We start from the raw sequence: 25,874 nt of genomic DNA, 5'->3' as shown, positions 1-25,874 counted from the left end.
GGGCGCGGACTGCGGTAGAATGCGAGCCGGGCTCCTCCAGCGCTGCGAGACGTCTCTCCAGCTGGGTCAGGTGCCGGGGGCCCGCCGCTCGCCGCTCCACTAAGTTGCCACTTGGTCGTGTCTGGTCTCAGAGGCTCGCTACGCTTTCGGGTGGTGGGGGGCGGGGAGAGTGGGGAGTTAGAGGGTCTGCGGTAGCCGAAGGAGGGATCCTGCGAGGGGGAGCCTGCCTGGTACCGCTCTTCCTCCCCTCCCCGTCGCTCCCCTCCCCCCACCCCGTCGCTGCCGCTTTCCCTTTCGCCAATTACGAGAGCGACGGGCGCCTGTGACATGCGAACGCTGCCAAGTGACGGTCCCCGAGTCTGAAGTGCCCGCGAGGAAGTGAGCGCCAACGCGGGCCGCCGGCGATGACAGCCATGAAACAGGAGCAGCAGCCCACCCCGGGGGCCAGGGCGAGCCAGGCGCAGCCGGCGGACCAGGTGAGAGTTGGCAGCTGCGGCCAGGCACTCCCGGGAGGGGTGGCTCCAGTCGGCGCTCCCCCCGCCTCTCCTCCCAGGCTCGGCTCCCACGCCTCCCTCTTCCCACCCTCCCCCCCGCCCCAGTTCCAGGCTCTCCTGCTTATCCATGGACTCTGCGGGAAGTTAGAGCCTCTGAGTGCGCTCCGGAGCCGGGCGAGAGGATGCGCAAGGTGGAGAGCCGCGGGGAAGGGGGGAGAGAGGTAAAGGCTGAAGGTGCCCCGGGGAGCCCCGGCGGGCGGGCTACCGAGGGAGGGAGAGGTGGCCAGGGCCAAGGAATGGGGCCTCTTGGCTCCCTATTAACACACGTTGAAAAAATCTGCTGCGCTCCTGATGTCCACTTATCGGGTTCAAGCCCGGTCTTCCTATAGCCGGGACGCTCGCTGACCAAAGCGACCCGAGTAGGCAAATGACCTTTAGGCGGACCGAGTTTTTCCTTTCCTTTCTTGTTTCTTTTGAGGAGACGGGTGTGTGTTTGTGAGGTGGGGTGGTCGCGGGGGTCGATGGGGAAAGAGTGTCCCAGACATCTGTAGTCTGCTGAGTGGAACGGAGCTTGGGGAGCAGCAAGGCATTCATTATTAAGGGGAGCTGGGAAGGTGCTGGCTTTAGTGATTTGTTGGGTTTGGATGCGTTGCGTCTGCAGAGATGAGGTGCCCTGCGTGGGCTGAGGGTTATTACTGTCTGTTTCCCGTTCTTCTACACCCGCCAACCCCTTTTTGTTTTGGTCTTTAGAAATCTGTAGCATAACCGTACCGTCGTGGATCCCCATCTCGTCTCTGTCCCCGATTTGGGGTGATTTGGGAGTTCGGTGTCGCTCTTTTTCCAAAGTTGGAGGGTCGGGAGCGCGGAGATACGCTGGCAAGGAGAAGGAGGAGGAAGGCTGTGCTGAGCCTGGTGGAGGTGCCGTCACGTTTACATCAATTAGAGACTCTGGGCAGAGAGAGCTGCCCTTAGGTCAGGGATTAACTGTGGACCCCGAGGACCCAAGCACTGGGGTAGGAGGATTGGGGATCTTTGCTCGGAGTGCACGGCGAAGGCTGCTGAAGGCGTTCCCGGCAGAAACCCTCCCAGCTTATTGCTAGCAGGGAATGAAGGGAGTGCACGCAGCTAGGCTCCAGCAGCAACTAGGCTTTTCGCGTCTTCTAAGCACTGAAGAGCCTATTAAGGGGAGCTGTCCAAATCGCCCAGTAGTGGCGGCGAGACAGAGGAGGCGATGCCAGCGAGGCTGTTATTAATATTGCAGACTTGGTCATCTCTCCTGGCTTGTGCTCTCTTTTCTCCTCTCCCCTCCCCTTCTCTTTTCCCTCACCTATGTTTCATACAGGTGGTGGGGATTACTCAATGACTTAAAGCTCCCTTCTCGTTTATTAGTGGGAGGGGGTTGAATGTTGGCAGTTTTTACAAAGCATTTGTTTTCTTAAACTATCCTCTTTGATCCATACTCTGAGATAAGTATGAAAATATTAAAAGATCGTATGTCCCTTCCTTTTATACCTCTTCCTCCTAATCCCCAGCACACATCAGAATGTGAAAACTGGTTAGCAGATATATAAAAATAATTTCAGGACAGGAACATGGATTTAACATCCTCTTTCAGGCTGACAGCCCTTAAATTTCATTAACAAGCCGCCGAGCCTCTCTACTGCTCTTGGAATGATGCTACCAATAAGAATGATTAGTCAGGTGAGAGTCCCCACATGAAATCTTTGCTCACTAACCTGTGACACCAGCTGGTTACTTGAGGCGCTGCAAACAGTTCAGTGATGGTGGAAGTGGGAGGCAGAAGCAGAGCAGAGCACACAGAAGCTGAAAATGTATGTATAAATAGTGGACACGCTGTCTATGCACAACAAACCCCTTTGTCAGGATTAATCTGGTACTTAAAATTCATGTGAAGAGATAGGTTCAAGCTCGAATCCATTTTTCTTGTTAGTGTGCATTTTTTAATAGCCACTTCAAATATTCAGGGAGTGGCTACTTTGCAGAACTCTTGCTTTAATAGAGTCTTTTAAGTGCCTTTCTGAGTATTGACATGATTTTAAAATGTCAGTTTTATGCATCTTATGCATGTGTTAAAATAGATTGATTTTACAAAGAAAGTCAACTGAAATATATACATGGCAGCATCACAGTGAGGGTTTTTCAAGCACTCCCAGGAAATACTCATATCTAGCATATTTTTGTTCAAAGCTTGACATATGAAATGATGGACAAATAATGTGAATTATGTTGGTGAAAGCTTAAACTACTTTCCGTAAGACTACTAAGCTTTTATTAGCCATATTTGTCATTATGGTTTAATTCTGCAATTGCCACACAACTCTCATGCAATACTAGACATAATAGCTTCATAAAGATGTGATTAGGTGTGCTGGTTTCTATCATATTTCAAAAAAAGATTCACAAATTTAAATTAAAATGTACCTTTATGAAATTATACCTAGTGGTTAAATAGGGCACATGTTCCAGCACATCAATCACTATGCATTGATTTTGAACGATTTAAGCTATTGCATGTTGCCAAAAACGTCTTCTAGTTTCTATGGTAAAGATTTTTATGAAACCTCAAAGGTGCCTTGTCCTGAGTCCATCAAACACCTATTTCCGCTTACAGTACAGTGGAAGACCATAATCCTTCCTCTAACTGAAAATGCTTATGGACCATATAATTTGGTTATGGTTATAGTCCTGTAGAGGGCTCAACCTTCCTGTTTTATTTGATCTTTTACTGTCCTCTGGCACAGGGTGCCATGACAAGGGGACATGCTCTCCCTTCCTAGAGAACGTTGACAACAAGGATAAGAGGGACTTTGTAGGGATCATGTATTTTATGAATATTCTGAATCATTGGAAATATTTTTTATCATCTTAATAATCTTCCTTCTAAAGATTCTTTGATCAAAAAATATTTACAACAGTTATTTTTGTTGCTTTCATAACACTCCACATTTACAAAATGTCTAAAAACAAATGCCTTGACATGAGTAGACACAATCATTTCTTAACATGATCAATATCTCAATTAACATTGAAAGATCTAAGAACTTGAGTGGCTAATTGTAGTTTATTGTTATTTTTTAAAATCCCTTCTTGAATGCTTGCCACAGGCAGAGTACTATTCTCGGGGTTCATAAAGTAACATTTATTGAATGTATTTTTCTATTTGATTCTCAAAGTAATTTTTTGAGGTGGGTCCTGTTTTTATTCCTATTTTAGAGGTGAGAATACAGAGGATTAAGGAAGTTACAGTGGAGGAGAGACTTAGCCAGAAACTCATGGAGGTCTGAAGCCTTACTTTTTAACTTCTATACAATCATAATACAATATATTTCTATTGTAAGAATGAAAATAATGCAAATTATCTGTGTGTGCATGTGCACAAATTTACCTTGAATATAAGACAAATGAATAATTTGTTTAAAGCTTCAGCTATACATGTAAATCACAGCTCTGGAAATTTTACAGTTAACTTAATATCACGCTACGGATCTAAATAATATAAAAAGAACAAGATAGATCTTCATAAATTTATAGGAGCTTTTTTTGATCTTTGCATCACTTGTCTCTGATGACGAGACTCTCCAGGTTTGTTAAATGAGTATATATTTTTTTAATGGTCAATCAGACAAGGTTTAGAATTTGTTCACATGTCCACCAGGTGGCACCCTTCTGCTGACTCCAGTGGGTAAAAATATTGCCTAAAAAGCATGGCTGTTCTTTCAGCTCCAAAAACAAAACAAAAATAATCACACAAAAACAAAAACAACAAAAACAAAACCATCCCACTTTTTAGTGTATGACTAAAAAGCATATTTTTAAAAGCAACTATTTGACTACAAAGGCAGCACTTGTTATGCATTTTCTTTAAAAAAATGCATTTTGGTAGAAAACCAATCTCTTACATTTGAACATGTAGCTGTCACTTGATGAAATAATTCATGACCAGAATTCATGACCAGACGTTGAGATCAAATGTGTAATGTGTAAAATGCCTTCTGTGAAATATCGATGTGCTTTAGACATTTAGGTAGTATTAACTTAAAATGTTTTAATACAGAAATTGGTATTCAGTTTTTTTTATTTCACCTTTGGTCTAGCAAACCAGATTAAAATATTCAAATATATGCTTAACGAAAAATTTCAAAAGAGTTTTCTTCTAGGTGTCCTTTGCTAATATATACATGTCATAATTTGATCAATAAACTATTGTTTTTAAAACAGAAGCTTGAAAAGAGCTTTCATAAATCATATTGAACAATTTTAATGAATAAAAAATTTATTCTAATTATTAAACATATAAAATGTCATATTTAATTGGGGATAGAGTTTTATATAATTTGGTTATAAAAGATAATATACATTAAATAAAAATGTTATATGGAAATCTATGATTTGAGAGAAAATATACATTTCCTACTCTCCTTCAATGTCTTATTTTTTATATATAAATATTATATATTATATAAGTTTATAATATAAATATATATAAGGCATTTTATTTATTGGGTTAAGAACATACCACGAAATATCTCTTGCTTAGAAGCTTCTCATATATCTGTATATTTATTTGATTATTTCAGGATCTGAGCAAATGATATATTTTAAAAAGATTAAATTATATAAAAACAATGTAAAGAAAATTGTATTATTAAATATGAATGCTGCATTATCTTATGAAGCACATTACATTGGAAACAAAACACTTAACCATATTTCTCCCAGTCTGAGTAAAAATAAAGCAATTTCAAACTTTTGGTTTCTTGAATTATTTATGATTACAGAATGTCTTAAGCTTTACTACTTATAGGCACATTTTAAATTTATTTAGTATGACAAGTAGCAGACACAGTGACAGAATGCTGTGGCTAAGACTGTGAGATTTTTTGTGCTATCAACCACAAATATTTATTCATCACTGTCTATGGGTTATGCACTGGAAATCACAGAGTCAAGTTCATATCGCAGGTCCACGAAAGACCACTGTGTTTTGTTGGGCAGGATAACTGAACTTCCCCATTTCATCTGTAAATGGAGGTGACTGCAGTTCCCTTTAGATGTTTGTTCTAAGGGTTAAATGAAATAATATGTAAGAGTTTTTGAATAAGGCTTGACTCATACCAAGTCTTCTTATTAAATGTTCAGTCTGGGAATAAGAGCCTAGACAAAATTGAAAAAAAATAAAATCTGGGCCTGGTGCAGTGGCTCGCACCTGTAATCCCAGCACTTTGGGAGGCGGAGGTAGATGGATTGAGCCTAGGAGTTCTAGACCAGCGTGGGCAACATAGTGTGACCTTGTCTCAAAAAAAAAAAAAAAAAAAAATTAGTAAGGTTTAGTGGCGCTCTCCTGTGGTCCCAGCTACTTGGGAGGCTGAGGTGCGAGGATTGAGGATCGCTTGAGCCTGGGATGTCAAGACCACAGGGAGTCGAGATTGTGCCACTGCACTCTAGCTTGGGCAATAGAGTGAGACCCTGTCTCAAAAAAAAAGTCTTAGAGGATTATTAAGCCATGTATCCATTATTTTAACTTTACAGACAACCACATTTTGTAGTACATGTATTAATATGATTACACATGAGTTTTTCAGTGCATGTAAATATTATGTTAATGGATTTGGACATCAAAGCTATTTTAGTAGGCATCTAGATTTCAAAATATTCTGTTATATCCTGACTTTCATTCAATCAAAATTGAACAGTAAAATTCTTCACTGTTCTACTCTGTAAGAAGTCAGGCTAAAAGTAAACTTTGGCTAACTCTCACCAAGAGTTGAGTTAGCTGCTGACTGTGTTGCATATTGTTTTCAATGCAATGTACTTCCCAAAGTAATTAGCATCAGAAAGAGGATATTTAAAGGAAAGACAGATGGGATTTACAGAAATAAGTCAGGGGGTGAGATTTCAGTCAGTGTAGCAGGAAAATGTGCTTGGCAGTGGAGCCACCAAGAAACCAGGGTGCATGCCTCTATTGTTATGGGAGGGGCATGGAATTGGATTAAATAAACATAAGTCAAAAGACTTTTTCACAAATTTTTTCTACAGCTTTTTCTGTTTAATCTTTAAACACACATGTATGCTCCACTTATTAAAATAATTTCCATATATTTTCATACTTGCTAAGTGACTTGTACATCCTAACCAAGTTCATGTACTACTAACATTAGAATGGGGGCCATATACTAAGACATACATCAACCCAAAAAATGTTGGAGGATTTTCCATCTGAAGCCCTGTACAAGGTCCAAAAGGAGGCCAGATAAATGATAAAGGGAATGTAAACTTCTTCATAAACTTATAACCTTATGGATAGTTAGAATTATTCTTGCTCTAGTGAACACTGCCCTGCCTTGAGAAGTCGTGGGCTTAGCATTGATTATTCCCAGCATAATCTTGTTTTAAAGTTTTTATTGACCTGATCCACAAGTGTCTGGCAATAACCAATCTCTGTTTATTTGTCCCTATCTAATAGCACCTGTTCTCTAAGGCGTTTGAAATTATCACCTACCTTCTTTCTACATGGTAGACATTCTTATCATCAACTACATATTGACTCAAGGAATGGTTGTCATTTTCAGTATAGTAGAGAAGGCTGGGAAGTAGGTTCAGTGGGGAGACTGGGGCACTGAAAAGAAAGCTCTTCTATTGTAGCTTTATGTTTGTTGAGCTTTCCTGAATTCTTAGAATTTCAGGCATATCCATTTGTAATGGTAAATGTGTCACCCACTGCCAGGCTAAATACAGAAAATTCACTTTTATCCAAAACTGATAAAAATAAATATTTTGAATTGTTCTGTTCCGTAATTGATGTGAACAGTATTCTTTCAATATCTTCCACAAAATTAAAAAATTTTTTTCTAAGTCTATCATGCCATAGTTTATTTAGAAGTTATTAAAATGTTCTACAAAATTTTTGGAATTGCCAAATGATTTTCAAATTTAATTACACTTTGGGGAGAGGCAACCTGATGTAAGACTGAGAACAAAGTCAAACAGATTTCATATTGATTCCTTCCTCTACCATTTACTAGGCAATTTATAACCCCACTAAAACCATTCTTTCATCTTGAAAAGAGAGAGGATGATGAGAATGTTGCAATAATTGGGGAATCTATGTGAATGAGTTTTTATTGCATCTGGCTCAAGCTTGAAACCTAATAAGCATTTTCATTCTTAATGCTGTCATGCTTCTAGATCATCTGAGAAGGATATTTTATTCTTTTACAAAAGTAAATTTGCATTTATGTTAATGAAAATGCTGAATATGTGTGTGTACACCATCATCAAACATATACACACTTTATACACACACACACACATATATATATTTATTATCTAAATGCTGTATTTTATAGGTAGATTATTATAGGGCATTAGATAAAAATGAATTTGTGACAACTTGACTGATTTCTACTATTTTTAGATGACAGTCTATTTTCACAAAAGACTTAGAATCTTGTTTGATATGTTCATGGTTCAATATTCTCTTTCCAGAAGTTTGGTTCCCAGAAATGATTCACTTAGAAATTCTTTGCGTATAGGAACTGGTGATATTACTGAGTTGAAATTTAAGAAAAGTTAGTTGAGTGCATAATCAAAACCAACTTTACATTTGGGAATGTTCTCCAGGCAAGCTGTATATTATCTGACTTTAATATTATTGTAATTTGTCGTACTTACTGGTTTTCTCAGGTCAGGACAAAATAACTATGTATCAGATTATAAAAGATAGCAAATGAAGAAAAGTGAGGAAAAAAGCTATTTTTATTATCTTTATCCCCACTCTCTTTTTGACATCTAAATGAAGATTCAGTTTCTTATTCCATCTGAGAAACTCTGCTCTGAAAACAGAAATGTGACGAATCTGTATTACATAATCAAGAACTTGAGTGGCAGGCTGTCCTGTGATTTATTTTCAAATAATGGACCAGAGAGACCACTTGAAGTTGCATTAGTAATGCTTGTACAGGGAGAAATAGGCCTTTCTTGTTATTGGAACATGGGTTTACTTTTGGCAAGAATTGAGTAAGTGAAAACTCTGATATTCATACTTATATTAATTAAATCTCACCTCCAGGAATTGTTTTAGTATAAGTTAATGAATGCAAAACATGGCTCTTTTTTTCATTTCACATGTTTTAAAACAAGTACTAGAAGTCTTTAGTAAAGCAATCCTTTAAATCGCTGTGTCACAAATTTGCATTAATAATTCTTGTCTCTTAGACACAGAATCAAAGATGAGGAAATAAGGCAATGTTTGAATAGAGGTAAAATATATCTTTTTGAGAGAAAAAGAACTGAAATCCATGAAAGATTCCTCAAATTTAGAATAGGTCGTTTGTTTAGCAAAATTTTAGTCTATAGTTTAAATTTCCTGGGATCTATGAAATTATGAATAGATTTTCTATCTACCTCATTAGCTTTTAGGGACTTCAAGGGAAAAGATGACACGTTTCACTGGTATGTACCTTTTTAAAGTACTATAAAACGTAAGTGGTCCAAGAAATAAAGTTAACGTATTTTGAAGCCATACCCAATGTCTTCATCAGGGTTATTTCTTTTTTTCTGATATTAAGAATTTTGAGTACCCTACTTCTTGACAACCATATTCAGAGTGATAGGCATGTGTGAATTGAACCACAAGTTGAAATGAAAGAGACTCCCCCTCCTTCACATGTATTAAGGTTGTTTATAATTGCTCCAAAATGAGATTTACTCAACTTTAGGCCACTGTGGCATGATGAGTGGCTCATTATTACACATTTCTATTTGCTCAGAGTCAGTATTTCTGTATTCCAGGATGGTACTTTTGGTTCCTTCATTTCTCTTTGCATGAATGCCATCTCCAAACCCAAATCCGGTTCCCTCCACCTCTCTACATTTCTGAGAGCCATCGTCTGTCTAGGAGTTGATTGACTTGCTGACAAAGAATACTTTGACATCGGCTGCGTACGTTGGCTCATGCCTGTAATCTCAGCACTTGGGAAGGCTGAGGCAGGTGGATCACCTGAGGTCAGGAGTTTGAGACCAGCCTGGCCAACATGGTGAAGCCTCATCTCTACTAAAAATACAATAATTATCCAGGTGTGGTGCCGCACGCCTATAATCCTAGCTACTCAGGAGGCTGAGGCTGGAGAATTGCTTGAACCCAGGGGGCAACTGGGAGCCGAGATTGTGCCACTGAACTCCATTCTGGGTGGCAGAGTGAGACTCCATCAAAAAAAAAAAAAAAAAAGAAAGAAAGAAAGAAAGAAAGAAAAGAAAAGAAAAAGAATAGTTGGATATTGGTAGCAGCATTGCCTTTCTAAATTCTTTCCTTCAAATAGCCATGACATGATAAATGATGGTAACATTCAGAGAAACTGTTGTTTCCTGAATGTTACACCTTTGTATTCAAACGAGGAAACAGACAATGGAGAGGTGAAGTGACTTGTCTAAGGTCACATTGTTGTTTAGAATTAGAAGCAGTACTTGATGCTGGGTCTCCTTCCATGTAGCCATTCCCAGATTCAGCTGCTGCTACAAAGCCTTTGGTGGTGTCATGGTGGCACATCTGCCTTCTTTGCCACTTGACATAAGTATAACCTTTTAAAATAACAAAACAAAACAAAACATGTTTTAAAATGCTTTGTGTCCATAGGCAAAGCTCATTTGACATTTCTTGTTTTCTCGTTTGTGATATACTACTTCTAGGTCAGTGGTCCTTAGACTTTTGGCACCTGGCCACAAGCCATCACAGAAGTGCATATGCATCTTCTATACTTTGCCATGGCAAGAGGTTACACCCAAAGCCATAATGCCTTTCTGAATGTAAACTGTGAAATTCACTACTCCAATGAAATGGCAGTGCCACCACTACACAAACAGAAGTTGACTTTCTCAAGCTTCCCCTCTTACTCTTAGCATGAATAGGCAACTGCTGATGTCTACACACAGCATTTGAAATCCTAGCAATGGAGTAGCAATTGGTTGAATCCCTCCTAAAGGAGAGATGCACTTAAAAACTGGGGAATGCATGCAGGTAAATTTTAGAGCTTTCTTGGGACATTAATGGAAACAACAGACTTCTGATACACTGGGAGTCTTGGTAAGAAAGGCTTTTCCACCGAGCATGGTGGCAGGCTCCTGTAGTCCCAGCTGCTCCGGAGGCTGAAGCAGGAGAATAGCGAACCCGGGAGGCGCAGCTTGCAGTGAGCGGAGATCACGCCACTGCACTCCAGTCTGGGCGACAGAGTGAGACTCTGTCTCAAAAAAAAAGAAAAAAGAAAAAAGAAAAAACAAATTACCAGAAACTGATTATTTGTATTCCCAGACAGAGTTGTCAGAGCACCAAGTTCCAATACAGACCAGAGAAATGATTATATGCTAAATAAATAAGTCCATGAGAATAATATTTGAGACACATATAATTATTTTTAGTAGATAGACCCAGGGATTTCTATTCATTTAACATGACTTTAAAAGCTAGAACCTTGACATAGTATTTTGAACAACTTACCCAGCCTCTCTGAATTTGATACTTCATCTGGAAATGAAATGATGTTTATTTTGCAGAATTGTTGTGAGGATCAGCAATTATATAGGTTTATTATCCAAGAGATGCTGAAAAATGGTGGTGCTTATTATTTGGTTATTAATATGTTGTTGGCTTGCTGTACCAGACAAGGACAGAGTGAAAGAAAATTAAACTATGTTGGATGTTGAAGTTCCCAGAAGTTGGAAACACAGCTTTAAATCACCTTTTGCCATTGTTTGACATTGGAAGTTTAAGGGCATCTTTAATATTGAACTCCTGTTTTTGTTGCTATGCAGATTATATAGAGTCCTCCCGACTCCAAAGCAAACATGGATTGGGAGTTGGTTAAGAAAATATATGGCATCCGTTTTTATATTTCTTATCACGTAGAGAAGTTGACAAAGTTTATATTTTGAAAATGGAACACTGAATATGCATTTACTTTTCTGAATTTGTTTTTTTTTTCCTTTCCCCATCCCCATGGTTAAATTCCATCTCATGCTTATAATGTATTCTGTATTTGGAGTGCAGCTTCATTCCTTCTCAGAGCTACAGTTCTTGAGCTGTAACAGCGAATCCAAAAAAACTAATATGGAACCACAGATGGTGCAAATATTTGAAAATAGGTAAATACAATCTAGGATTAGCTGCTTGGACTCAGAAATGTCAGCTTCACATTGCTTATTGGTCACACAAGGCAATTTTAGTTAAGGAAAGCCCAAGACAAAGCCATCATGATATAAAATTGCTGGTTTGGAGATGTGCAGCATAACAAGCCCATAATTGTTATGTAAACCTCAAAATGAGTCATTCTGTAACAAGAAAAAAGTATTTTAGAGAGATCACAAAGCACCAAGAGGTTATGTAGGGATAAAAAATTAAGCAGATACCATAACATGTTCCTGTTGTACAGTACCATCTGCTGACTTCCATTTACAGCCAATTTTTAAGGAGAAAATATCCATTCTTATGGGTATGCTTTAGGTAGGCCCATATTAAATGACCTGAGCATGAGATGCAACAGTCCAATTGCCAGTGTAAAATGTGCAGACCGTAATTATTAGTAACATGCGCTGTGGGTTCATAGTTCTGACTCTAAGTGTCTTAAATAATAGAATCCCATTTTCTTTCCATTATCCCCCTTTAAGATGTACATATATTTTGAATGAATTTTACAACTGACTATGTGATTAGGTTACCTGGTTTACTGATAAGGCAGTTGAGAACGATAAAGGCTGACTTGCTCAAAATCATACAACTGATCAATTTGGTACAGTAGAAAGAAGAGTTCCTCCCACCTACGTTAAGAGTTGGTAGAAGGAGCCGCACTCGACTATTAGAATCATAGAAATCACTTTGGATTGTCTGTGATGATGTCGATAGAGAAAAAAATTGATGAGAATGTAAGTGGAAAGGTTACAGCTGGTTTAGGATTTTATTTCTGTTTTTGGTAGCAGGTTCAGTAAGAAGATGTATTATATAGGTTCTATCTGGAAGCAATAAGGTTAACTGTCATGGTTTGTGTAAAGTCTAGATTTTCTACAGGATCTCGTTTTCCTGGTGAAGCAGAAGAGAGTAGGAAGAGCTATTCCAGATCAGACATGAAGATCTATAAGACAGTATTGATCCCTTTCAATGTACATGTTTCCAAATAAAAACACATGGTTCTCATATAAATATGTAGTGAATATCTGTCAAGAATTTAGCTTATTAAAGGAAACATCAAGATGGTAAAGTTGTTACAAACAATATTTGGGGAAGAGAGATTTATATAGTCTGAAAAGGAATGGCTTACAAGGTTTGCAAAATTAAATACAGAACTGGTTAATATTCAGGCCATAACTTTTGTGTTTGTCTTTGATAGCAGACAGAAATTTTTTGGTACTCATCTATTTTCTGTAATTAACATCTACCTTTATAGACTCTGGGCCTATGTAATAGCAAATAGTAAGAGAAAGTAGGGTACATTCTCCTCAAATTATATAAGCATATGTCAGCTGATTAGATAGTGCCCCAGTTTGACATTGAAAAGATGAATGTATAGTTATATTTGTTTTATTTGCAGTTCTTAAATTGTTTTCTTAACATTCCTAAGCTCAGAAAAACTGTGCAATTTGGGCCTGCACTTGATGTCACAGCCAACTTCTTAAGCCATTTTATTAAAGTTTTCTGTAAACCCTATGGAGCTTCCAGTGTCAGATTTGATTCACTAGCAGTGAGGTCCTGGAATGCAGCCAGTCAGCCAACATTGCTTGTCAGGTTTGTCCCAAGAAATTGTTGCAGGTGTCTATGAAGGCTAGAGGAGAAAACAATTTGGTAGTCTCAAATAGCTTTTCTTTGGAGAAGATGGGATAGGATAATTGCACACAAGGAAGTGAAAAACCATTCTTGGAGGATTTAGCAAAATGAGGTTCAGATCAAGCTGCATGGTGGCAGTTATTCTGGAGATGGCTACTTTTAGAAACTGCCCTTAGGGAGAAGAGAGATTAACTACCAACATGGTGTGATTTAAGGCATATCATAAATGTTCATTCCCTTGTGACTCGCATCTCTGACTGTCAGTGTTCTGAAAAATAGCTCTTCTCATTCATCTGCATAGCTCGGATTCCACCATGACTTCCTTTGTTCCTTTAACTTCTGGCTGGGCAGGGGATATTAACAATTTATGTCTAATTTGTATTCATTTCCTGCTCCGTGACTGCTTGGTATGCTCTGTCTTGAGAACCCGTATTTGAGGGCCAGAGAAAGTGAGGGCTTTATTAATTTAAGAAGTGTGGGGGAACAGGAAGAAATAAACATATGAATGGGATTGGGAACCTCAAGAATCACCACTTGCACATGGGGCAAGCTATTTCCCTTCCCTGGCCCTTTCCTACCAGTGTTAAAAACAAAAAAGTAAATTTACATGAGTACTTCTGTGCAGTATAAAAAGGGGTTCAATGAATAATTTGGAGTTTAAACAACTTACTGAATTATTGAACCTTGGTTTCGTAAAATACCTTTTACTTTCTTACAGAAAAGACCAGCACTATTCAATAGTACATACTGGAAAGATGAAAATGTTCTGTATTGGTGCTTTGCAATACAATAACCACCAGCTACACATGGCTATCCTGTTAAACACTTCAATTGTGACTAGTGACACTGAAGAATTGTATTTTTAATTTTACTTAATTTTAATTAATTTAAGCTTAAATAGCTGTTTGTGGCTGGGGCTACTATATTAGAGAATCAGTTTTGGAACACTGCTTTCCAAACTTTAATGTGCATATGAATCACTTGGGGATATTGCTGCAAAGCAGATTCTAGTCCAGTGAATGTTAGGTGGGGTCCGTGACTCTGCATTTATAGTAGGTGCCCAGATGATGCCTAGTCTGTGGCCCACACTCTGAGGAGTATGGCTTTCTTTCTCAAAAGCAAGGATTCTCTAATCCTAATTTATGTCTTTAGCCAGGTGACACTTGTCCTAGAAGATGAGTCAGATGAGCTGCAGCAAAATTACAAAATACGACTTTCAAATTATAAAAAGAAAAGAATTTCAGGGACAAAATTATTGGTGTTTTTATTATTGACAGTAGCTAAACTTTTGAGTCTATACTATTCAATAATATGTTGTATATTTATATTTTATATATTTATATATTATATACAAAATTTTATATATATTTATATTATGTAATGCAATCATCAATTGCTTAAATTTTATTTAATCCTCCCCACAACCTTATGTAATAGAATCCACTTTTATTCCAGTTTTGCAAATGAGGATCTGGGGTTTATTAAGTGAAGAGACTCCTTAGATTGCACTGGTAGTAAATGCAGAAGTTGTCTTTGATCACATACAACAGAAGTTGTCTTTTGGTCATATATATTATAATAACCATCAACTTCTTTCCTCTTATTAAGTGGAGGCCAATGATTTCCCACTTGCGGCGGATCAATAAATCCTATTTGATTCTTTTCTACAAATGTTAATGGTAAGAGCCATACTAGTAGTTGTAGTAGTAGTGCTCACTAGAACTCTGTCTACAAGTTAGCACTGTCATCCTCACTTTAAAGATGAGGAAACTGAGGTTCAGAGAGGGAACCTCTTTGATTACATAATTTGATTACGACCACATAACTTGTAGGTGGTAGAACCAGGTTTTGAACCTGGATTGTCTGCCTCTGGAGTCCATGCCCTTGTCTATTCCAGCAGGCAGTTTCTCATGTGTTCAGTGAGCACCTATTCTGTTAGGTAATGTGCTGTGAGCATGGTTGCTGTCTTCTGTATATTCAATTGAAAATGGAATTTACTTTGAAAATTTTAATCATGTATAATTTTATGTCTATCAAAAATATTTTAAGACAAAAAAGTCACTCTTTCTTGTCCAAATGTATAATTTTGTTTGTATCATCTTTGATGCCAACTTTTAAATTAGTTTGTCATCTATGAAGCTGACTTTTTCATTGTGCATATTTAGTTTTAGTATCATACCTCCACTTTTTTATTAGTGAAGAACTGGTGAGCAGTGCAGTATGTGTACGTGTATGTGTGTGTATATGTGTATATATTAATGTAAACTTTACAATTTAGAAAAACTTAAAATTGTCTTCCTTGTCTCCCATAATGAGCTTGAGCAGCAAATTGGCTTCATCATTTTATGAATGAGAAGGTGAATGCTTTGCTCCCGGTTTTTCAGTAAACTAAGCATCTGATTTAGGCCTGATTTTTCAGAGGTCTTTTGTCATTTTGTTTAGTTCAGCAGTCAATGCTAACAGAGTCTGTTTTTTTCACTTCCACTTTTAAATAAAACACACAATCTTCTTTAATTTCTGAGTAACATATGCATGTAGGTCAAACATCGAATATTACACAAATATATACAATGGAATGTCTCCCTTCCCAGAGTTGTTCCCCAGCTGTGCAGTTTCTCATTCTATCACTCTTTTGATAGGTAATCACTAATATTATTTTCATTGTTTTCTTTTCTTTCTTCCAGAGAAATGTTTGTAGTTTCAGGCTAGTCTAGACTCATTCTTTACCTCTGCTTTTATAAAAATGTTAGCAGACATGTTTATTTTAAAGTGCATAACATTGCTTTGTGTGTGTGTGTGTGACAGAGTCTTGCTGTGTCGCCCAGGCTGGAGTACAGTGACCCAGTCTGGGATCACTGCAAGCTCCACCTCCCGGGTTCACGCCATTCTCATGTCTCAGCCTCCCGACTAGCTGGGACTACAAGCGTCCGCTACCACACCCGGCTAATTTTTTGTATTTTTAGTAGAGACGGGGTTTCACCGTATTAGCCAGGATGGTCTCAATCTGCTGACCTCGTGATCCACCCGCCTCGGCCTCCCAAAGTGACATTGCTTTTTTTGATAAAAATCTTGATATTGTCAAAATAGACCCTCTAAATTCGGCTTCTTTAAAAAATGTTCCTCCTTTTTTCATGATGAATTAGATATTATGTGTCTCGTAAACTGATAAGTGATAGCCAGTCTTGGTGCAGGTGTGTTTACTGTGCCCTTGCCTGCATACAGAAGGGAAGAGCCATGCTCTCCGCACATTGCCTGACAAAGAGTAGGTGCTCATTAAACACCTGAGACACTGTCTACTGGAGTAGACAAGGGTATGGACTCGAGGGGCAGACAATCCAGCTTCAAAACCCGGTTCTGCTACCTAGAAATCATGTAGTCCTAGTCAAATTACTTTCCCTCTCTGAACCTCAGTTTCCTTATCTTTAAAATGAGAACAACACACTAACTTGCACACAGAGTTCTAATCAGCATGATCACTACAACGACTATTAGGAATACCACTACTGTCACCTGTGGAAGAGAGTGGCTACTTTACTGGTCAACCGCAATCGGCATATCATTGGCCTCAATTTAATAAAGAAAATAAATTGATGGTTATTATGATATGTATGATTGCATGTAACCTAAAGATAACTTCTGCATTTATTAACTGTTCTGTTTTGGGTATCACTTAACCTCTCTGAACCTCAGCTCCTCATTAGCAAAACTGAAATAAAAGTATTCAATATGTTGGCATCTATTTCAATGCTATATCTATGTATGTCTGTGTGTGTGTATGAATATGTGTGTATATATATGTTTATCTGTATACAAGCTTTCCAACTTAGGATGGGGTTAGGTCCTGACATAACCATTGTAAATCAAAAATATCATCGGGTCAAACATGCATCATAGATTGAAACGATCATAAGTTCCTCTACCTATTATGGGATTGTGGTTTCTACTGGATGTGTATGGCTTTCACACCATGGTAAAGCCAAACCATTATAATCCAGGGACCATCTAGATACCATTGGTCTACATGTCTACATATGTTAATGGGGATCTTAACAAATTAAAAGTAGAAAAGCTTCCTTCTTATCCCCAGCATTAGACTCAAGTATGTATCCCAGCTTTTGCATATTTTAAGAAGTTGAAAATAATTAATGAGCCTTTCCTAGTAGATGGGTAAAAGAAAAGGGCTATTATTGAAATATTCTGAAGCACAATTCTATACCTTATAAGATATTCATGTTAAGGAAACAATAAAATAATATTTAGAAATTTTGATGTACAATTGAACAAGTTCTCTCTGTTTTCCTTTATAATAAGAAAGATATTATATTCCTGGATGTATGAATGATATGAATGTGAAGTCTAAAGACTAGTAATGGACAGAATCCAGTGTTATGAAAATGCTGTTTCTGTATTATTAAAAATATAGAGACTCTTAATACATTATAATGAATACATGATGTGCTTATGTTTTCTTATATACTGTGAAATAAGCATAATTTGAGAAATGAGAGGCATTTCTTCAAAGAATAGACTGTGCTTCATTCAACTGTCTTACTCTAAAAAGGCTATATGTTGCTGTCAGTCAAAGCAAATTACCCTCTCAGTGAATAAGAAGGAGAATAATAATAGTTGAGGTAAGGATACAAGACCTTAGCCTTTGCAGTATTCTTTTATGTTTGCAAAGAAAAATTACCTTTACAAATTATAAGCTTATGGATTTTTGTGTCCTTAACTCCTCATATATTGAGGAAGCTAAGAATTATTCTAAACTCAGCAAATTTATTTGGTCAAAATATTCCCTTCTATTCCATCAAGTAGTAATGGAATTTAACAAACACACCAGGAAGAAAAATCGCAGCATTGAAATGTTTTATTGATCCATAGGAATGACCAGTTCTACCAAGACTCCAAACCATTTCACAGAAGGGATTTTTAGTTAAACTATTCTTAACAATAGGAAAAATAAGTTTTTTATTTCTTTTAAGATTCTGTAAAGATTATAGAGCTATTTAAAATCAAATAACCTCTTTTCTCTGAAAAATTTTAAAGAAAAATCAATTTTTTACAATACACCTGCTGAATTATTGCAGGCCATATGTGGTAGCTGCTAATCTTTTAACACAAAGAAAAAAACATGTAGTTGTTAATGCTTCTAGGAAGTCAAGCTACTGAATGGAAAGTGGTTTTCAGAGTTCAGATTAGGCCTTAATCTTTGATGTCCTGCTGGGAATGTTAGGTGAAGACGTGCGGGCATGGTTGATGGTACATTAATAGAAATCAACTAGGACTTTGATAATTTTTTTCAAGATTCTTATTAAGTAACCCAGACAGAAAAGGTATCTGAAATGCTACCAGGCAGATTCCTGATTTCATATTATAAATACTGAATAGGTACGACTTAAAATAAATTTAATCAGTTACTAATTACATATTCATACCTAAAATTTGGGTAATGGTACCATTTGATTCTATCATAAAGAATCAAGTCTCTTGTGTGTTACAATCCAGGATCTTTAGGTCAAACCTCTTGCTTTTGTGAATTAACCTGGAAATCCTGTCAGATCTTCTAATTATGGTGATATAGGGCAGTTTAATAGGAAGTCAGGATTCCCTTGGCCTCTGAGATTTCAGTGTTTGGTGGAGTACCAAGCTCTCTGTTTCACCAGCTAGTGCAGTGTCTTATGACATACCCAATGGATGAATTATAAGTTATGCCCCCTGAATACATCTAACCTCAACATCCTGTCACTAGAAATGTGCATATGTATACAGACACCCAGACTGATGCTCCAAGGAAATGTTTCTAGATTGAAGGGGTGGGAGTGGGCATGAGTAAAAGTCCCATCTGCTTATTTATCTCAGTGTCCATGGAGGTAACTATTTACAATGGAAGGACTGAGGGTAACCCCAAGAACTCTTGATTGTAATGACCCTCCCTCCCTCCCTCCCTCCCTGCCTCCCTCCCTCCCTTCCTTCCTTTTTTAAGCAAAAAAGCAACAGGAAATGAAGAAGTGAATAAAAGTTGTCTCTTCTTCCTGGAAATATACATTACTTAGTAAAGTGATGTATCTCACCCCTATTTTGATCTGTGAATAAGGACAACTTAAAAGCCATCTTCTAATATGAAACACCTTAACACTAAGACCATTCAAGGTGCATCTGTTCTTTTTATCCTGGACATTGAAAACTAATTTACAGACACACAGTTTGGGTGTGAAAATACTTAAAATGAACAACTTTCATTGTCTTTTAAGAAATCACTGGTGAATGTCTGTGCTAACCTGAAGACATTCAGAAAGTATTTTAGGTAGATTCTGTTTTATGTGTTACTTCTTATCATATCGCTCCATTATTCGGTGGCTTAAAACAACCATTTTATTTCTCATGATTCTGTTGGTCATGAGTCCAGGTGGCTTGGTGGGCAGTGCTGCTTCTGATCCAAGTGTATTGTGTATCTTGACTGCATTCATCTGGTAGCTGGAAGGTCAGGAAGACTTCACTCATATGCCTTGTATATTATTGCTTTTTCATATGACCTCTCTTTCTTTCTCCACATGGATAGTCTGAATTTCTTCATAGCGTGGGTCTTAGCATCTCTGACCAGGAAGTTGCCTTCTAAAAGGTGTTATTCTAAGTACCGAGGGGGAAAAAAAACACTGCAGATCGCTTAAGAATCAGCCTTGGGAGTTCTGAAGCCTCTTTTCTGCCACATTTCCTTGGTCAAAGCAGGACACAGGAGCAGCCCAAATACAAAAGGAAGAAAAATGAATTTCTTGTTTCCATAAGATAAATGGGAAGGACTGTGTAATCATCTCGGATCCACCACAGACTATCATTGGCCAAAACAACAGAACTGTATCTAGATACAGACATTCACTATAATAGGGGCATGTGGATGATTTAAGAATGTTTGAATGTTGAAAATATTATAAGGATAAAAGCGATGTCATGATGTCAGTGCTGTATGCAGTCATAATTTGTCAACACATACCATTAGCCATAATCTATCAACACATGCAGACAAGTTATAATTTATAGAAAACAGTCCTTCATGTTCAGTGATGCTTAAAAAGATAAGAATTTACATTTTCACCCTAAAAGAGAAATAAATGTAAAGCAATCACCTTTATATAGATGTAGTTATGAAATATATTTATTTGAGAATAAATCTAATGTACCACTTGGTTGAAAAATATGGTATGTTCTAAATAATCTTTCAGCTTTGGGGAAATTATGACCATCTAGAATAATTTTGTGTCAAAAATTAAAATATATAGCTAGACTTCTCAGAAGATGTATATTTTAAGAAGGGACAGGTACATAGAAGTGGGTTATGGCCACAAAGATACTTTAATTCTGAGATATCATTACATTAATGAATTCTGCCACTGTGAAATCCTTGATGTCACATTTCAGGCTGGAAGAAGCAATTGATCTGGGATTGGTGGGATTCCAAAGTTTTCACAGAAGAAGGCTTTTTCAGATGGGCGGGGGAATTATCAGCGAAAGTCTTTGGGGTTATCAGGAATATAACATAATTCTCTATGAAATATCTTTTTCAAATTATTCCAGCCCCTCTTTGTGCATGAATATATTCTCTTCTCACCTTTTAAAATCTAACCCTTTTAAAGGTACTCCAACGCAAAGAACTTGAACGCGAAGTGTAGACACTCCTTTCTATGGAATATCACCCTAGTTATGACAAATTTCTCCTTAATTTAGTCCTTGGAATAAGTGAAGGTGATTTAACTCAGAGGGGAAGGTAGGGAGGCTATTTCAAAAGGAAGATACCTCCTTAGCCTGAGTGATGGGGGTTACCTTTCCTTTGCTTCCCACTCCTCCACGTTGCCTGTTTTGCTTAAAATATGACTTCATCCCTTTTTCTTCTTTTGTTGTCATGGGATATTGGAATGTAGGAACCAAGATGTCCTGAGTGGTAAACTTAGCTCCACTGCCTGAGAAGGGCGATGTGGCATACACCCACTCATGGACAACAGGCTGCTGGGAGTCCTTTTTGGAAACATAAAATATTTACACACACACACACACGCACATGCACACGCACATGCACACAGAGGCACACACATTAAGGGAAAAATTTTACTTGAACACTTCCCTTGGAATCATAAGTCTTGTAGAACTAATTGTGGCTAGATTTTAACTCACTCTCTCTTATTCAAAGCAGAAAAGAACATAGAGGAAAATTATCTGCTGCTGTAATGTGATGGTTTTGTACTCCACAATGGCACATGAGAATGTTCATTCATTTTTTAGAGATAAGCTTTTTAGTAACATTATAAATTTTGTGAAAAAAAATGTCATTCTTCCAAACTGGTTTTGACCTGTGGAATTTGGGAATAAAGCCATGTGTGCATTTTAAGCATGCCTACTTTGGTGCTTTGGGTTAAATGCCCCCCAGCGGTCATCCAGTAGAACCTTTTCCTTGCCTCCCTCATACTTTGAAATTACGCGTTTACTGGTGTCTCTCCAAATACCTATACATTTCTTGAGGTCAGGGACTGGACTTTCTTCATTTTGGATCACCTGTGAAGAGTTTCAAAAAATATTTGTCAATTTGCGTTTGTACTAGAAATGCTTTGAAGAAAAGAGAGTTTGACATTTAGGATAGGGTTCCATGGCAATTAAGTTGATTGGCATTTATAGTATCTTCCAGTCTGTGGATCAGCTTAAGGGTATGCTAGGCTAGCAAAGCTGATAAAGTCTGAGTGATCTCAGATTGACAGGCGGAATAAATAATTAGACTTTGGTATATAACTCTCACAGAGAAAATCTAGAGTGAGTTGATGCACAGTAGAAGGAAAAGAGCTCTAAAAGCTAGATCGAAAGAACTTTTTGAAAATTAGGAAGAGCAAGCAGGGAGAAGTGGAATCCAGAGGATAGTAGGATGTCAGAGGGCTGTGTTTCATGTGAGCCTCTAAAAGTGTCCATGGAAATAAGCTAGTTGGAGAGTCCCTGGAGAACCAGGAGGTGAGTTGAACAAGCCAAACTAACAGGGAAGAGTGTTTGCAACATTAGTTTTAACTTTAAATACAGCCAGTTTCTTTGGGTTTGCAGCCCTGACAGGGAGAGGGAATAGGGAACTCAATGACTTCTTGAGTAAACAATTGCAAGAAAGTTCGTAAAACCCAGTGAGACCAATAATGACCCCACTAGGTAGGGCCTGATCCTGAGGGAGATTATGGTTCAAAATAAAAACAGTTAGTACTTTAAATGTGTGTTCAGTCATCTGAATGATGTAAGCTTTGGCTATTGTTATTATTTCTTCACTATACTGTAATTTATCAAGAGCAATTCTTTTGCCACTTAATGAAGATGATTTGTGGACTTGAACTGACCCTGTATTGGATAGGGAGGAAGAAGAGGTCATTTCAAATGGAAGGGGAAAGTAAAGTTGCGTGAATATCTGTAGAACACATGTGTGAATTCTTATTTCTTCTCTTCACTGGACTTTTACAAGACGATGGCAGCAGCAGCTGGGGATTCAACAAGAGTCACTTTCGCTTTGCAGGCTGCCCTTGAGGAATGGCCCCATTTTTCACAACTGTACAGAAGTCATCTCTAGGAGAGCTACAGCACGCAAAGCCAAGCTGGCTGTAATTAATGACCCAGACTAATATTGGTCTTCGATGTTCTTGGATATTAATAAATGTTAGATAAGAAAAGCAGCTATTTATCTTTTCACCCAATACACCTTCAAACATTTGTACAGAAGATAGATATCCTAATGTAAACATTTGCAGCCTCGCATATTGTTGGGATCTCTGAACTGTGACTGTTGACAGCAGGTTGCCTTAAGTAATTGCAATGAGACAGAATAATGTAGTAGAAGCTATTGTCATCATAAGTAATATTTTTCTGAGAAACATAGTTATGAAAAATGAATAATAGCATTTAGTAATGCATAATATGAGAGTCTAGAAGAATATTGAAGACCAAGGATATAATCATCATTGCTTGAGGACAAGTAAATTTTATATACCTGTCTTTTGTTGTTATGTTAATCAAATTATAAAACAAGTGATAGTGGGAAAATAGCATTGCTGTGTTATAAAATTATTTTTAGAATTAGATTGGCTCTGTAACATGAGATGGATCACAGTGAGATTATACCTCATGAGTGCTCAACTCTTATAAACACTACAATGACATTGTTAAATATTCCATGCTTAAAATGCATAGCAATTAACTCCTTTATTTCAGGGGTTTGCTTTTATAGTTAGAGAAGGTTTTTTTGTTTCTTTTTTTTTTTTAACTTTTAGACTATATGCATACAATGCATTACTGTGACTTGCTCTAAAAATGTTGGAAGGTGAACTGCATCATATTCACGAGGGAGAACTTCATGTCAAGAATTTAAATTTACAAAACCCATTAATGTATATTTAGAGCATTTCAACAAAGAAATACATTTAGTGACAAAAGTTTTAAAGTATTACAGAAGAGTCAGAACTAAAAAGTAACTCATGGAATTTTAATGAACCATTTTACCAAATGTCCTAAAAAATGATGAGTACTTACAAAAGTAAAAAAGTACATAAAATTTAAGTTATTATTATTAAGAAATATTTTATGACAATCTATATTAAAATTGCAGGTTTGTTAATTTCTGAAGAAAATTGCATTAAGAGTGTATGGATATTTTAGGATAATGATTAAAATAATCCAAGATAAAATAACATAAATATAGATATCTAATGATATCCATTTGGGCATAGATGGATATGACTCTGATTCAGTGTGTCAGGAACTCCAGAAAGCTAATTTTAACAAAAGAATGTAATCTGGACAATATTAAACATGCAGGTCACAGTATTTAGAGATAATCACTATAATTTTAAACCTGTTAGTAAAGTAATGCAAGTGTATTGTACTAGAGTACTCCAGGAATTACTTTCACTTCTCTCCTGAAAAATATTAAAAATACCTTCAAAGATAAAGCTGATTACAGCACAACCAAGCAACTCACTACCACCTCTACTTCATAATAAATACACCCCGCATTATTGTGTTAGATGTGAGTTTCACAAAATTTATTGATTAGTTGAACTTTTAAACAGTCTATTATATTGACTTTGTGTCTAACCCTTTTATAAGTGAATGTAAATAATTTCTTGTATTTCTTCCCCTATTCCCTCACTCTCATCACTGAGTAGCTCCATTGTTTTTATTATCTTATTAATTCCTGGTCTTAGTTCTCTTTGCTTTGTTTTGTTTTACGTGTAAACCCGTTTCTGTGTGGAAGTTTTTCTATGCAGAGAGAGCAGAAGTATATTCTTTATGCTTGGGACAATAAACATTTATAGACTGAATATTATACGCCAGGAACTGTGCTAATTGCTAGATTTACATTGCTAGAGAAGACATGACAGTCCTCTCAGAGCCTATGGTGGAATACAAACAGAGCAGCACAGTGATTTTCTGAGGTAACAGAGCATGCAGTCAATGCTCTTGTGAGAGCTTGCTTAGCTTTTCCTTGGTGGTAGTAGTGGAGGGAAGTCAAAGAAGTCTTCCTGGATGACGTGACCCATGACCTAAAATATAAACAGGAGATAGGACGAAGAAGGTGGAAGGATGGAGGGGGGTCATTTCAAGAAGTAGGAAGCAACATACTCAAGTTGTATAGCCCTCAACTGCATGGTATTTATTAAAAAATTATTAAAAATTTATGTGACTATCATGTACAGTTCCAGAAGGTGGTGTGTGATGAGGTTGGAGGAGCCATGTCATGGAAATTGTTGTCCTTGTAGGATATTCACAGCAGTTTGGGCTTTACCCTAGAAGATGAGGAGACGGTTGGAGAGTTTTAACTAGGTAACTGGTATGGCTGACTTCACATGCTTCATTTTGGCAGCAGGACACAGGAAGGACTTGGAATAATAATATGCTAGGGTACAGCCTCTAGCCAGAGGCTGTCAACAAAGGACCTGAACTCAAATCATGGTCCACAATTCTGCCAGGTTCTAGCCCTACTGAATTCAGAAGGTGGTGCAAAGATTCTTACAATTCATAAAGAGAAACAAATCCAGCTATGGAGAAGAACTCAGTTTTTGGTATAGAAAGTTAGAGATATTTATGGACATTTTTCATACATACTAAATCTTGAAGCAGAGGCACACAAAGACATACATTTGTGAGTTACCACCATATACATGGTTGTGAAAATTGTGAAAGTGGATGGAGTTTTTAGCCTTGGTTTATATTAATATCATGGGAAAGTGATGGTCCGGGAGACCTATGAAGTTTGGGAGGTCAATAACAAGGGAAGAACTTCCAGAGAGAGCTGGAATTGGAATCAGTAAATTTTAAAGCCCCTGGGAAGCTGGGGTGAAAAATAATGTAGTGGATGGGAGCATAAAAAAGCTCAGATAGGCCTGGTGCGGTGGCTCTCACCTGTCATCCCACCACTTTGGGAGGCTGAGGTGGGCAGATCGCTTGAACCAGGAGTTGGGAATCAGTCTGGGCAACATGGCGAAACCCCATCTCTGCACAAAATAAGAAAAAACAAACAAACAGATTAGCAGGGCGTGATGGCGCAT

The 25,874-nt window shown here is 37.6% G+C and overlaps 1 protein-coding gene across 1 annotated transcript in view; it reads left to right on the top strand.

Moving 5' to 3' along the window:
* Nucleotides 1–45: 45 nt before the first annotated feature.
* Nucleotides 46–25,874, top strand: part of DPP10 (dipeptidyl-peptidase 10 (non-functional)) — a gene marked incomplete at its 3' end in the record, with an annotated part of 355,691 nt that continues 329,862 nt past the window's right edge. The window contains exon 1 of the mRNA XM_011937742.1: nt 46–476. Within this exon, the coding sequence (XP_011793132.1) occupies nt 405–476 (72 nt within the window). The remainder of the gene's footprint in view (nt 477–25,874) is intronic.

Source organism: Colobus angolensis, unplaced genomic scaffold (genome assembly GCF_000951035.1).
Source record: "Colobus angolensis palliatus isolate OR3802 unplaced genomic scaffold, Cang.pa_1.0 Scaffold168, whole genome shotgun sequence".
Classification (NCBI taxonomy): Eukaryota; Metazoa; Chordata; class Mammalia; order Primates; family Cercopithecidae; genus Colobus; species Colobus angolensis.
The sequence above is the reverse complement of the archived record's forward strand: the minus strand, read 5'-3'. Positions and strand labels throughout refer to the sequence as shown.